Raw genomic sequence first — 16,071 nt, 5'->3', positions numbered from 1 at the left:
GCTTTGGCGGCAGCAACAAAAGCAATCCGGTCTCCAAGCAGCACCTTATGCAGTGTAGTGGTAGGTTTCCACTAGACCGATGCGGCACGCTGTGTGGCTTCACCTCAGGGATTAGGGCTCGCTCCACTATGTACATCGCCTTGTCCAGCACTCTTACTGGGGACATTTTCCTCTTGGATATACGTTCTGTGGCAGGTTGGTCCTCTCTGCAAATCCTTATCAGTTTATATAACCTGGAACCCAGCCCTGGACCTGGAGCCCATAGAGCTAATGATGCTCTGCTCCCAGCTTGTTTGTGCCTTTTCACGACCTCCTGGAGAGACACAGAAAATAAATCCTGCTGTTTAATGGAAAAATACAGAAGTAACAAATCTAGTTCAGTTTTCTGTTCACACACAGTTTCATTTAGGTGGATGATCACTGTTGGTGCTTGAGGTCTTTAAATGTCTGTCACATGATATCGACCTCTCTGGACTTTATACATCATCATATCTACTGCAGAGATGTGGAACGTCTCCATATTAATGTGCCTTTGGAAAGGGAGATCGTAATCAAAATCATGTCTGATGGTCAAATCTCTAGATAATTTGTCCATACACTTTACTTCTGGGTCAAAAAGGATGTACTGTATAAGATGTGTGTGTGTTCAGAAGACCTCAACTTCCTGTTTTAACAGTTTGACACCCATGGTGTGAGTTTTGGGTGTATTGTTTTATTCCAGGAAGTACTTTTAATTCTCATACACTGAAGAAGAGACGAACATGCTGCGCTTGGTTCTGATTCTGCTCGTGCTGTCTGGTATGAAACATCATCTCACTCTTACACAGAATTATTCTTCAGACTTTTATTATATGCTGATGGATGTTATAGTGTGTAGGTTGACTTACTGGGTCATACACACACACACACACACACACACACACACACGCACACATACACACACACACACACACACACACACACACACACAGTCTAATGCTAGTGAACATTTCATTTTGATCTGATGAAAGATTTCTGATTTAGCAGTAAGTAAGTTACAATATTATGATCATTAATAAGAAATAAAACACAACTTTAGTAAAATGATTAAAATCATTTAAATTGCTCAGGTCCTGGGCTCTGAGTGCACTGTTACCATCCTGATATACAGAATAAATGATAAATTTGCTTCTTTTAAACACATCATTCAGGATAATTTAACAAGATTATGTCACTACAGGGCTGTGGATTAGAAAGAGTTTTAAACCTTATTAGGTTTTGCACTCTTACTCATTACATTACGACGTCCCCCGAACTACCTCTTGTTTTATTGAAGCTATTACAGTATATTTAGGTGTCATGTCATTATGTACAACGTGTTCTGTGTTGGAAGTTAATAGTGTTAGTGTGGGATGTACTGAGCCGATGCTCGTTCCAGTTTCTACATAAAAGTGAAGAGAACTGAATATGAACTCAACAAACATGTTTGTTTTTTAATCTAAAAGATAAATTATTGAGTAAAATCCAAACTAGTTCTAGATCTAGAAGTGTGAGTTTGTGTGTATATTGTGTACATAAACCACAGGTCTGTCGTGTCTCTGTCATTAGAAATGAGTCGTCGTGTTTCTTTATAACATTCTATAACTTATAACATCTGATCATTTTTATAACGTATAAAATGTAAAAAAGGTGATAAAAAAGTAGTGTACAGGTATTAAATGAGTTTTAAATGTGTGTGTGTGTGTGTGTGTGTGTGTGTGTGTGTGTATACACTATATCTACACACTGTATACAGATACACACACAACATATAAAACTTCATCACTCTCTTTTCATCTCTATTTATTTCTACACAGGTGTTTTTACTCAGAACAGTGACTATGGTGTGAACTATCCTGATAAACTGATCTGTGCTGTGAGAGGATTCAGTGTCTCCATTAAATGTAGTTATTATTATCCACAAGATCGTCAGGTGAAACAAAAGCTTTGGTGCTCGATGAACTCAAACACAGATGTGTGTGAAAACCCACCGTATGTTTATAACAGCTCATTAAACACCGAGTCAGACTTTAAGTTCACTGGAGACGACAAATCAGACTGTACTTTATTAATCCACAATGTACAGTTCAGTTATTCTGGAGAGTACAAATTCAAATTTATTACTAATGTGACCGGTGGTAAATGGACAGGAAATCCTGGAGCGACTCTACAAGTTACAGGTAAATATTAATTATTAATTAAAGATCCAAATGATTTATTATCTGCATCTTTTTCTTTCCTGAACTAAAGGAATAAAGTAAATAATTTTGTGGACATTTATCTCTAAGTGTGTTACGGTGCAGGACAAAGGCGAGTGAGGATCCAAATGCAGTTTAGAGTTTAATAGTCCAAAACACAAGAAACAGATGAACAGACAGGCAGACAGAACAAGGCAGCAAACAGGGCTAACAGGACACAGGAACAGGCACACCAACATCCAACATCAGACAACGACCAACACCAGGGAAGTGGACAAACAGAGTATATATATCAAACAGGAACCAATCACAGAGCAGAGACAATCAGAGACTAAGACAACACACCTGAAGGAGAGAAGGAGTACAATGAATGTCCATGGAAACCAAAGAGTGGGCGGAGCAAACAATTAACCACAGGAAAAGACAGCAGACAGAAACAGGACAGAAACACAGACAGACTCATTACAGAGCCCCCCCCCCTAGGAGTGGATTCCAGACACTCCAACGCAGAACCGGAGGGCGGTGGAGCGGAGGCGGAACAGGGGGCGGGAAGGCGGGCCAGGTCCATGGGGCGGCAGAGGGCAGGGCGGAGCCGGCAGAGCTGGAGGCCAGGGCGGAGCCGGCAGAGCAGGAGGCCAGGGCGGAGCCGGCAGAGCAGGAGGCCAGGGCGGAGCCGGCAGAGCAGGGGGCCAGGGCGGAGCCGGCAGAGCAGGGGGCCACGGCGGAGCCGGCAGAGCAGGGGGCCAGGGCGGAGCCGGCAGAGCAGGGGGCCAGGGCGGAGCCGGCAGAGCAGGGGGCCAGGGCGGAGCCGGCAGAGCAGGGGGCCAGGGCGGAGCCGGTAGAGCAGGGGGCCAGGGCGGAGCCGGCAGAGCAGGGGGCCAGGGCGGAGCCGGCAGAGCAGGGGGCCAGGGCGGAGCCGGTAGAGCAGGAGGCCAGGGCGGAGCCGGCAGAGCCAGCGACCAGAGCGGGACTGGAGACCAGGGTGGCGCCGCAGGCAGAGTCAGCGACCAGAGCAGGACCGGAGGCCAGGGTGGAGCCGCAGGCAGAGTCAGCGACCAGAGCAGAGTTGGCGGCCAGGGTGGTGCTGGAGGCGCTTTGAACCTATAAGGATGGACAGGAGAGGGAGAGACTGACAGAGACAGGGAGACAATACTGGGGACTGATAGAGCAGATAGGCAGAGCCATTCGGTATCAAGCCCTTCAGGCAGGACAGAGAGTCTACGGGGCTTGGGCGCAACCATACACGCTGGTTCCGTCGACCCGGTTGGTTCGGCTGGTTCTGTCGACCTGGTAGGCCCGGCTGGTTCTGTTGACCCGGTCGGTTCCGTTGACCCGGTCGGTCCGGCTGGCTCGGTTGACCCGGTCGGTCCCATCGACCCGGTCGGTCCGGCTGGTTCTGTCGACCCGGTCGGTTCCGTCGACCCGGTCGGCCCGGTCAGTTCCGGTGTCTCAGCGGGTTCGGGTGCTTCAGCAGGTTCGGGTGCTCCGGCCAGTTCAGGCACTTCAGCAGGTTCAGGCACTTCGGCAGGTTCGGGTGCTTCGGCAGGTTCCGGCGCCTCGGCAGGTTCCGGCGCCTCGGCAGGTTCCGGCGCCTCGGCAGGTTCCGGCGCCTCGGCAGGTTCGGGCGCTTCGGCAGGTTCGGGCGCTTCGGCAGATTCGGGCGCTTCAGGTTCATGTGCTTTGGCAGGTTCGGGCGCTTCGGCAGGTTCGGGCGCTTCGGCAGGTTCGTGCGCTTCGGCAGGTTCGTGCGCTTCGGCAGGTTCGTGCGCTTCAACAGATTCGGGCGCTTCAGGTTCATGTGCTTCAGGAGGTTCGGGCGCTTCGGCAGGTTCTTGCGCTTCAACAGATTCGGGCGCTTCAACAGATTCGGGCGCTTCAGGTTCATGTGCTTCAGGAGGTTCGGGCGCTTCGGCAGGTTCGTGCGCTTCAACAGATTCAGGCGCTTCAGGTTCATGTGCTTCGGTAGGTTCGGGCGCTTCAGGTGCCTTCGGTGCTCCAGCCGGTGCCGTAGGGATGCCGGCCGCCCGGACCGACGCCATCGGGGTGTCCGCCAGCTTGGCGATCAGCCGGTTCCCCCGGGCCTCGCCCGAGCTTTCCGGTCTGGCACCCATGTGGACGGGTTCGGTCACTGGTGTGCACAGGTCTGGGTCGGACCGAGGTACGGTAGGGGCCTCGGGCGTCCGTGGCTGGCCTGGCTCCACAGCCCACGGACCCCGACGCCTTCTGCCCCCCCCCAAAAAATATTTAGGGCCGGTGTCCGACTCTGTCCTGTGCACGGTTAGGGAGGACCCGCCCAGGAGCAACGCTATGTTGGCCAGGTCCGTGAAAGGCCCCACCTCTTGGCCCAATGGCACTAGGTAGCGCAGCCCGTCCTTCAATCCATGCCGGAAGATGTCCTTAAGGGCCCTCTCCCCAAAATCCACCTGATTGCATAAGTCCAGGAATACCTCCGTATACTCCTCAATTGGGGAATCCCCCTGATACAAACAAAACAAAATGTCTGCTGGATCCATGTGGTTGGTCGTTCTGTTACGGTGCAGGACAAAGGCGAGTGAGGATCCAAATGCAGTTTAGAGTTTAATAGTCCAAAACACAAGAAACAGATGAACAGACAGGCAGACAGAACAAGGCAGCAAACAGGGCTAACAGGACACAGGAACAGGCACACCAACATCCAACATCAGACAACGACCAACACCAGGGAAGTGGACAAACAGAGTATATATATCAAACAGGAACCAATCACAGAGCAGAGACAATCAGAGACTAAGACAACACACCTGAAGGAGAGAAGGAGTACAATGAATGTCCATGGAAACCAAAGAGTGGGCGGAGCAAACAATTAACCACAGGAAAAGACAGCAGACAGAAACAGGACAGAAACACAGACAGACTCATTACAAAGTGAAGTGTGAAAGTAAATTTGAGTCTAGTTTTAATTTGATGAAGAAATCTCATGTAGCTGATGTTTATTATTAAATAACTAGATTTTTTATCTGTGTGAGAAATCCTGAGTCACTGACGTGGCGTCTTTCCTGCTCTCTGAAAAAGATTTAAAGGTGTCACTAATCAGACTCAGTGGAAACGGAACCCTTAAACAAGGAGACTCCTTAAATCTGACGTGTGATGTGAGCTGCACACACACTTCCTCACAGTTTGTGTGGTCTAAGAACAACCAGCGTTTAAATACATCAGGACCCGTTCTTCACTTTCCTGCTCTAACTGTGAGGGATTCTGGGAATTACACCTGCACTTGGGGAACCGGTGAGACGTCAGGATCTGAAACCATCATCCTTCACGTGGAGGGTGAGTCCATCTGCTCACAACATGTGTAAAATTATTAGTGCAGGAAAAAAATAACTTGTATTGACTTCAATATTTAAATGTTCACTAATGTTCTTTCTGTTGAAGATTCAGAAAGTTCTAATTCATGGATCTTCTGGATGGTTGTTGTGGTGACAGCTGGAATGATTTTGGTTGTGATTTTCAGCAGGAGGTAAAACTCTAAAAACATTATTATTATTATTATTATTATTATTATTATTATTATTATTATTATTATTATGAACAGTGTGAGTTTTGTGTCTGTTTGTGTGTGATTACAGACACGTCCACACTGAGCCGCTGATGGAGGACGATTCAGACATCTACACCACAGTACAGTACAATACATTCACCATGAACTGATCACATCTTCACACCTCACCTACTTCAGTACACACTTCTGCATGTGAACTTCACCTGAGAGCAAAAAGCTAAAGGATCTGAACTCCTTATATCTCTAGAGCGATTTCACAAAGTCATAATGAGTTAATAAACCAACTGTGTGTGTGTGTGTGTGTCTGTGTGTGTGTGTGAGTTTGTGTGTGCGTGTGTGTTTGTGTGTGTGTGTGTGTTTGTGTGTGTGTGTGTTTTTGTGTGTGTACTGTATGTGTGTGTATGGGTGTGTGTGTATGGGTGTGTGTGTATGTGTGTTTGTGTGTGTGTTTGTGTGTATGTATGTGTGTTTGTGTGTGTGTGTTTTGTGTGTGAGTGTGTTTGTGTGTGTGTACAGTATGTATGTGTGTGTGTGTTTGTGTGTGTGTATGTGTGTGTGCGTATGTGTGTGTGCGTGTGTATGTATGTGTGTGTGTATGTGTGTGTGTGTGTGTGTGTGTGTGTGTGTTATTCCTCTCACACCACAGCAATTTTCCCATTTGTATTATATAAATAATAAAGAATGACACATTATATTCTTTTAATTACATTTTATATCATGTAACATCCACAAATCCAGTTCCTTTCTGTTCTCCTGTACGTTACAGCAGCTATAAATATTCCTTCCTTTACAAGTCTGTCTTTTTTTTCTCTCTCTTGATGTTAATTTTTGAAACTACAAACCAGTGTAAACTCCTCTGTCCTGAAGATTAAATAAACTTCACCTCACAGAAAACTTTGTCGTATCGACTATTAATACATGTTTATTAATTGTTTTATGTTCCTGTTAATGAGCTGTTACTATAGAAACGATACGGTATCAGAAGCAGTGCATTAATCTGAATATAAATCTGTGATGTTCAGCTGCACTTCTGTCTGGTATAGAAACTAAATCAACACCTTCTGACCAATCAGGAGCCGGAACTCAACGGTGTTGAGGTGGAAGGTTGGATTGATGATGAGCTTCAGGTTTATGATCTCTTACTGCTTAATGAATCTTTGTGTATTAATGTAAATGATGAAAGAAGGTTACACTTGTGATATTATCTACATGAGCTTCAAATGAGAGACCGGTCTCAATAATCACACCGAGGTCTTTTACTGCTGCACGTGAGGTAAAAGAAACACCATCCAGAGTTACTCTGTCATCAGAAAGCTTACTTCTGTCTGTCTGTGGTCCAAGTACAAGAACTTATATCTGTCAGAGTTACGCAGGAGGAAGTTAATAAGCCTTAGTAAGTGTTTCTTCAGAATAAAAGTGAGAGAGCTTTTCTCAAGCCGCAGGAGTTATTTCTGTTATTTCTCAGTGATGTTGTAACAGGACATTGTTTCCTAAGTCCAGTTCCTTTCTCTTTAGATTTCCTCTTTATATATTAAGAGAGCAGAAGTGATGTGTTCTGGAAGTTATTCGGGTGTTCAATACTCCATCAAGGGGGGAATTGCAGGAGGTTTTGAAGTCAATAAATTTCACAATAAATAAAGTGAAAGTTTAAAAAAAAAAAAAAAAACACTGATTTGTCTCCAAATGAAGTGGTGAAAGTTTTGTTTAGATTTTCATTTCATTAATATTTATTAATTTTTCGTGTGTGTGTGTGTGTGTGTGTGTGTGTGTGTAAGATCTCCCGGCATACATTTATTTATTTATCTTTTCATTTATTATTTATTCATTATGCCATCTAAATGTATACATGCTACTATTAAATATTTAATACATTTGATTTAAAAAACTCACGTTTTTTAATGTTTTTATTGTAAAGAGGTTTTACATAAAAATGCCATTACATTTTCTATTTTGTATCTAAACAGAAACAGAAACAGTTTTACTGTAAAAGCAGCACAACATGTTGTGTTTTATTGTTTACTTTATTCTGTACCATATTCCTTATTTGGAACTATTTTGTGAAGAGAAGCAAAAATTTGACACAATAAAGGAAGTGAAATATATTACTCACATTTCACAAGTGTGTGTGTGTGCGTGTGTGTTTGTGTGTGTGAATGTGTGAGTGCGTGTGTGTGTTTGTGAGTGTGAATGTGTAAGTGCGTGTGTGTGTTTGTGAGTGTGAATGTGTAAGTGCGTGTGTGTGTGTGTGTGTGTGTGAATGTGTAAGTGCGTGTGTGTGTGTGTGTGTGTGTGTGTGTGTGTGTGTGTGAATGTGTGAGTGCGTGTGTGTGTGTGTGTGTTTGTGAGTGTGTAAGTGCGTGTGTGTGTGTTTGTGTGTGTGAATGTGTAAGTGCGTGTGTGTGTGTGTGTGTGTGTGTGTGAATGTGTGAGTGCGTGTGTGTGTGTTTGTGTGTGTGAATGTGTGAGTGCGTGTGTGTGTGTTTGTGTGTGTGAATGTGTGAGTGTGTGTGTGTGTGTGTGTTTGTGTGTGTTTGCAACCCAGTCTCATGAAATAGTCACGAAATTTAATCTATTGAGGAGATTTTATCCTTGTTTTTATTGCTTTATATTCTGTAGGGTACTAACTATTGTGCTATGGTTTCTTTTCTGAGAAAAGCCGTTTTTTCATCTATTTGGTGTGTCAAATCGGACAGTAAACTGAACACTACATTACCCATGAGTACATACTGAATACTCCAGTACCATTCTCCTGATTTCTGCAGGCCGCGAATTCTCCTTCATTGCACTAAAACCACTTCCCAGGTAATGTTACTTGAATGTAATGATCAAATTTGAACACTTAGAATTAGAACAAGTAACATTATCTGGGAAGTGGTTTTAGCGCAATGAAGGAGAATTCGCGACCTGCTGAAATCAGGAGAATCAAATAAAACGGATGGTCATGACCTCATATTGTTGAATTATCAAGCACACTTTGGTGTTTATATGTTGAAAGAAAGATGAGGAGATCATTAAAAGAGAATCGGTGGTGGGTCATCAGGTAGTTTTAGCTGACGTCTTCAACATAGTAAAAGTAGATAAGCTCATGGGTAATGTAGTATTTATTTTACTGTGCGATTTAACACACCAAATAGATGGAAAAGCAGCTTTTCTCAGAAAAGAAACCATAGCACAATGATTAGTACTCTACAGAATATAAAGCAATAAAAACAAGGATAAAATCTCCTGGTTAAATGTTGAGTAATGTAGTGCTTAAAGTTGTAAATGAATAACAAATGAGCAAAAAACGATGCTTCCGAGTGGCAGAAAGAAAAAACGTGGTGCAGACATGAAAGATGCTTCCTGTTGAAATACATTAGATCGAAAGTCATGCTGAGTGACACGAACGAATCAATAGATTACATTTTGTGACCCACGACATCACACTTCTCACCATCGTCCTCGTGTTTGTGACCATAGTAACACTGGGTAAAAGGAAATAATCTTTAGAAAATAAACTATATTTCAGCAACACAAAGCTGAGTTCTTACTGAGATGAAGATGCTGCACTTGGCTACGGTTCTTCTTACACTGTCTGGTATGAAACATCATTTCACTCCTACAAAGAATTATTCTTCAGATATTTGATTGTTACTGTTCATCCATTGACTCATTGGCTTATACACAAGAAAGACATAAAATACTATTAAAGTGGTACAACACAAGTAAGCAGTAGCTTTACTGTGTTTAATTACAGACACTGAGAGATTTAATAGAGCTCTAATGAGAAAGAATTCTACTTATGAACTAACTGAATGTGCTCATAGATCATTATAGACCTTTATAGAACTTTATAGAAAATGTGTTTTGAATTCATTATAACTCATTATGAATGTATTGTCATATGAAGTCTGTGGAACATTTTACATTAACGTACATTTAATATTTATTAAATAAATGCCTTTAGAAAGGGAGATCGTAATCAAAATCATGTCTGATGGTCAAATCTCTAGATAATTTGTTCATACACTTTACTTCTGGGTCAAAACGGATTTTTAAGATGTGTGTGTGTTCAGAAGACCTCAACTTCCTGTCCTACTGTAACAGTTTGACACCCATGGTGTGAGTTTTGGTTATATTGTTTTATTCCAGGAAGTACTTTTAATTCTCATACACTGAAGAAGAGATGAAGATGCTGCACTTGGTTCTGATTCTGCTCGTGCTGTCTGGTATGAAACATCATCTCACTCTTAGACAGAATTATTCTTCAGACATTTATTATATGCTGATGGATGTTATAGTGTGTAGGTTCACTTACTGGATCATACAGTACACACACACACACACACACACACACACACACACACGCACACAGAGACACACAGTCTAATGCTAGTGAACATTTCATTACTGTCTGATAAAACACTTCTAATGATGATTTTAAGTGAGTTTCACTTAGTGCCAGATATTTACAGAGAGTATAAAGTGTCTTCTGTGCTATGAAGAAGTGTGGAGTGAGCTGTAGATTTTTCAGGAGTAGATGGTAGATGGGGGGGAAGAAGGAAATGGTGAGACAGTCTGATGTATGAAGCTGTTTGAAGGTCTTGTTTAAGCGAGCCTGGATTCTCCGGTACCTAAAGGCAGCAGGCTTAAGCTATCAGCAGCAATCAGGCTCTGCTAGTGAGGCAGGTAGGAAGATGTCCATACGGGAGGGCAGAGAAACACTGATGATCTTGCTGGCTGCATTCACTATGTGTTGACATATTAACAGTATTATGAAGTATTAACAGGATTAATAATATATACATATATACAGAAATACTCCTAGATTTATATATTGTTCTAAAGATCGGCCAACAGCATTTCCCCTTGTTGAGCGATGAGGGATTGAAGCTGTGAAATGTCCAGTTATTGTATTGTGTAAAGAATTCTCTGAGACAGAGGGGTCTCAGTTATATATGTGAATTTATTGAAACTTCCACAGAGATCAAATCCAAAACAGTAATCAAAAGACGGAGACAAAAAACAGGCAAAAGGTCCAAACCTTAGTGACAGAAAAGTCAGGCAAACAAATCCAAAAAGAAATACAAAAAAAAAAAAAAACTAATAGAGAATCATTGAAAGAGGGTGAAAATATTAGAATTGTTTGTTTAGTTATTTGTTTGTTTGTTAATGTCCCTGTATAAAATGTATGAATATATAGAGGTATAAATGTGTATTGTGTACAGTGCAGTAAAGACAAATATCAGATAAGCTCTAATGGTGTCTGTTAGTTTTCACACTGATGGCATTGTTCACTGACAAGAGTTTGAAATTAATTATTTATATAAACGTGTAAATAATAAGTAAAATGATTTTTCATCACGTTTTTCAGGTGTTTTCACTCAGAACAGTGACTATGGTGTGAAATATCCTGATAAACTGATCTGTGCTGTGAGAGGATTCAGTGTCTCCATTAAATGTAGTTATTATTATCCACAAGATCATCAGGTGAAACAAAAGCTTTGGTGCTCGATGAACTTAAACACAGATGTGTGTGTAGATCCACCGTATGTTTATGACAGCTCATTAAACACCGAGTCAGACTTTAAGTTCACTGGAGACGACAAATCAGACTGTACTTTATTAATCCACAATGTACAGTTCAGTTATTCTGGAGTTTACAAATTCAGATTTATTACTGATGTGACCGATGGTAAATGGACAGGTAAAACTGGAGCGACTCTACAAGTTACAGGTAAATATTAATTATTAAATTAAGATCTAGTAGTAAATTATGATGTTTCAGAAAAATCTAAATACAAAAAATCAAAAAATATAAATACTTATATTAGTGATGAATGACAGCATTTGTTTGATACTTTAGTGCTTGACTGTATTATATTCATCATCACCCTCTCAGTCCTGAGTCACTGACGTGGCGTCTTTCCTGCTCTCTGAAAAAGATTTAAAGGTGTCACTAATCAGACTCAGTGGAAACGGAACCCTTAAACAAGGAGACTCCTTAAATCTGACATGTGATGTGAACTGCACACACACTTCCTCACAGTTTGTGTGGTCTAAGAACAACCAGCGTTTAAATACATCAGGACCCGTTCTTCACTTTCCTGCTCTAACCGTGAGTGATTCTGGGGATTACACCTGCACTTGGGGAACCGGTGAGACGTCAGGATCTGAAACCATCAGCCTTCAGGTGGAGGGTGAGTCCATCTGCTCACAACATTCCTGAAGCTTTGACTAACATGACCTGCTCTTACGCTCATGTAGCAAGTGACTATTAATTCTGTTGACTTTTTTTAACAGGTGAAGGTTTTGATCAATGGAAAATCTGGATCATTATTTTGATTATTGTGATTTTGGTGATCGTGGCCGCTGTATTTTATCTCAGGTAAACTTAATTGGTGAAACATTTACTTAATACCAATTTCAAAATCAAATGATCTTTAAACCCTTATTCTACGTTCTTTTTGGGAAAAGTGCAGGACATTTAAATCAGGACCATAGAGTTCATTAAAAAGAGAGAGCTGTAACTGTGCACTGTGTGTTTTGCTGCTTCTAACAGGAGGAAACGTGAGAGAGGTGAAGAGAACACACAGGTATGAGCTTTAGAAAGAAATCACAAACTCAGCATTAACACAGCATGAGTGAGCGTGAACACAGGAACACTTCAGAAGTGATGGTGATTATTATTATACTTCTTATTTTACCAGGATGGAGCAAACAAACACGATAAACAGCCAAAGCCACAGCCGAGCACTGTTCCTCAACTAGATGATGAAACACTGCCTGAGGAGGAAGTGACTTACGCGAGCGTGTGTGTCAAAGACAAGAAAAAAAAGCAAGGGTGAGTGTTAACTATGTCTCACACTTATCACCAAAAAACAACCATAATGTCAAAACCAAAAATGTGTGTGTGGTGTGTGTGTGTGTGTGTGTGTGTGTGTGTGTGTGTGTGTGTGAGTGTGTGTGTGTGTTTTGTGATTTGGATTTTAGGTGTGTCAACACCGAGCAACAGAAGGAGGACGATAGTGTCATCTACAGCACTGTCATTAAATCCTGATCACATTATTACATCTCCTTCAAACTCATCAGAACTGTAAAGATTTTTGTGGGAACCTGAGAGAAGTTTAATATGAATATAAAATACATCTCATCAATTCCAGATTAGTGTTTATTAATATCATTAAGTGAGAGTATCTCTGTGTTTGCTTTAATTTGGCCCTTGATTAGAACATTGCCTTTAGTTTAATATTCACTCTGGCTTTTATTCCTCTATGAATTGTTCAGTCATGAGCAGAACATCGTGTACACACACACGAGCAATTTAGAGCAATGAGCAGCCAGTATGACTACAGGAACCAGAAGGAACTTCTCACTTAACCGCTGTTAAAAAAAAAGTTCCTCTAAAGTGATAGAGCTCAAACACCAGCAGATCTGTTTTCCAGTCTCCTAACATTGTATTTAAAAAAAAAACAACTCTTACTTTAACTCAGTACTTTGAATTTCAATAAATAAAGTACGGTAATGTGGTTTCAGCTGTTTACCATATTGTTTATAGTGCAGGGACATTTTTACCCTAAAGATTATAAATTCTGATTCTCTGTGACCGTTAATGCAGGGGCTAAATCACAGAAATCACATCACTGTACATTCTTAACTATAGAACATCTAGATACTTTTATTAAAGTAATTAATAAATATTACTGGTAATTTCTTATTTTAATGGATCGTGGGATTCTGCATGAAAACCTTAAACCTCTGTTTCTTCGACATTATGACTGTATCATGGAACGCATCACTTTATTAACTTCTAAGCTGTTTAATGCAGGACAGTGATGTAATTTTTGGACTCCAGACTTTACTGATGTCTCCGATTTCTTCACTCGATTCACTGGTCCTGTTGTGTACGTCTTGACTTCCGTAAAAATAAAATCTCGATGCTTTCTTAGAGTTGTTGGATTTTTGTGAGTCCGTGTGTGTTTTAGACATTTGGTTTGATTAAGTTTCCGTTACTGTCATTTTTTTATAAGTTTCCGTTACTGTCATTTTTTCCAGAGACACAATGAAGCTGCTTCATTAGCTTCTTTATAACCAGTCAATTAGACAGACCATTAAACCACACACACTATATTAATGTACAATAAACTATTTAAATAAAATAATTATTTTTTTAATTTGGTGTGACTAAAGTTCCCTAAAGGAAAAGTATTGAATGTGAAGAAAATAGCTTTGGAGGCAAACACGTTCCCATAACAACGAAGCTAAACCTGGAAATGAATCGTCCACAAGACCTTAATATATAAATATGAAAATTATTCGAGATTTTAAAAACAAATAAACAAGCGTCTGACTTTTTAAACATTATCTCCACAAATCTTTAGTTACAACACATACCAGTTACATCTGCTGTGTAAAGGATCTGGTGCATGATGTAGTATCAAAATTACTTACAATATATAAATATAATATTAAAATGATCACTTTGTCAGTAGTTAAATCTCATTAAAATGCCTGAACCTCATTAAATCTTGTTTTTTTCAATATTAGAACTGAATCATTTTATAAACTGCCTCAAAGAATCAGTCAAAATGAGAACATATAATAGAACAAGTAAAAATGTATATAATAACATCAGAGCCACCGACAAACATTATGAACATTACAGAATTAATAAATATTAATAATTACAAAAAAATCCGGATGCATGACTCATTACATTTAAAACCCACCTTGAGCGCAATGTATCCTTATGACCAGCAGATGTCGCTTGTGTGCTCTGTGAATACCTTAGAACTTGTTACTGGATATTACAGACACTGGATGTTCACTGGTACATAATTAAAGCCAACACAGACTCAGATAAAGTCCAGTCTTTATACACAACTAAATCAGGGTCTTTAATGCATATGATTCACACACAAGAAAAAGAAGAAATGAATTTGAAGAAACGCCTTTAGGAAAGTGTAAAACAATGCGTCAGTACTGATACTGATACAGGCTTCCTCTCCAAAGTAACTCTGACATGTTGATAATCAAATTTAACGATTCATGTGTACATTTTCACACTTCTTTATTTAGACACTTCACATATACTTCACTCATTTTTTAAACATGTGGACTTTCTACAAGTACGTTCTTTTTTTTTGTTGTTTTTTTACTTTATCATACTATTAACATGATGTCACTTCACCTCATGTTTGCTGTATCGGTTTTATTACATGTTGAAATTGAACCTTGACCTCAGACCACAAGTTCTAACATGAAAAATATTCTCACTTCCCAATATTCCAGCCCAAATCATCACTCCACCTCAGACTTGTTGGAACATGGTGGCCATTCAGCACCCATCCATCCATCTGGACCATCAAGTGTAGCACGGAATTCGTCACTGAATAAAACTCTTTGAAAATTAGTCTTCATGTAATTCTGAGCCCATTGCAAACTTTTCTCCATGTGAGTTTTGTTTATTGGAGGTCAAAATGCAGCTTTACGCACAACTGCCAGCCTTCGGAGACACCAGCAGCTTCAAATACATGTTTTCTACTTTTTTATAGCCGCCCTTTTAATTATGTTAATCTGTCTGACAGAAACCTTTCTTAATAAACCTTCATCTGATCTAATACTTCTCGGCTGTGAATCACTGACAAATCTTTAGACAGGTCAATGATCTCTTTTCAGTTTTCATGATATATCAATTGTTTTCATGCCTTTTGCTTTTCATCTTCAGAAAGATCTTTCTTCCTCCCCGTATTGCATAAGAACTGTGATTTGCTTAATAAAGAGGCACAACCTCTTTTAGTTAGTTTCCATTTAACTAAAATCACCTGGCAAACTAATTAACTAACCTGTCTAAGATCGATACCAGTTGTCTTAAAACATGAGAAATAAAACAAACAAACACTTTCTTTGAAAAAACTAAAACCTCAATATTTATTTTAATGAAATCCTACTGATATGTTACTTACATAATAATTTGGAGCACGGTGTATAAACATTATATAAATATATATACACACATACACAATATACATTAGATAGTATTGTGGAATTGCATGTGCAATATACTCTAAAATAGTTCTTAATTACTAACTACAAATTACATCTTCAACAAGTCTAATTAGATTAATGTAATAATTACTATCTCTAGAAAGTATTGGTCTACTTATTAATTTGGTCTATTTACTTATTAATTACTTTCTAAATCCCAAATCAACATCAACCACTTAAACAATAAGGAGAGACCAGAAATAAACAATATACAATTGCATGAGTTATCCTTGAATTTAACAAAGTGTGTAACTAGAGGGAGAAGTTTACATTAAAAATATACCTTTTAAA

General features: G+C 40.2%; 2 protein-coding genes across 2 annotated transcripts; both read left to right on the top strand.

Annotated features, from left to right (window-relative positions):
• The first annotated feature begins 691 nt into the window (after positions 1-691).
• On the top strand, positions 692-6,648 carry LOC132840360 (uncharacterized). The gene is made up of 5 exons (XM_060861934.1): positions 692-798; positions 1,836-2,198; positions 5,268-5,522; positions 5,628-5,712; positions 5,822-6,648. Exons 1-5 carry the CDS (start codon positions 762-764, stop codon positions 5,901-5,903), a joined length of 822 nt encoding a protein of 273 aa, XP_060717917.1. The 5' UTR covers positions 692-761; the 3' UTR covers positions 5,904-6,648.
• Positions 6,649-9,906: 3,258 nt separating this feature from the next.
• LOC132840355 (myeloid cell surface antigen CD33-like) lies at positions 9,907-13,658 on the top strand. The gene is made up of 7 exons (XM_060861925.1): positions 9,907-9,962; positions 11,108-11,470; positions 11,679-11,933; positions 12,037-12,121; positions 12,296-12,329; positions 12,444-12,577; positions 12,727-13,658. The coding sequence occupies exons 1-7, from the start codon at positions 9,920-9,922 to the stop codon at positions 12,791-12,793; spliced, it is 981 nt and encodes a 326-aa protein (XP_060717908.1). The 5' UTR covers positions 9,907-9,919; the 3' UTR covers positions 12,794-13,658.
• Positions 13,659-16,071: the final 2,413 nt, after the last annotated feature.

Source organism: Tachysurus vachellii, chromosome 25, assembly GCF_030014155.1.
Source record: "Tachysurus vachellii isolate PV-2020 chromosome 25, HZAU_Pvac_v1, whole genome shotgun sequence".
Classification (NCBI taxonomy): Eukaryota; Metazoa; Chordata; class Actinopteri; order Siluriformes; family Bagridae; genus Tachysurus; species Tachysurus vachellii.
Note: the sequence above shows the minus strand (reverse complement) of the source record. Positions and strands in the feature narration are given on the sequence as shown.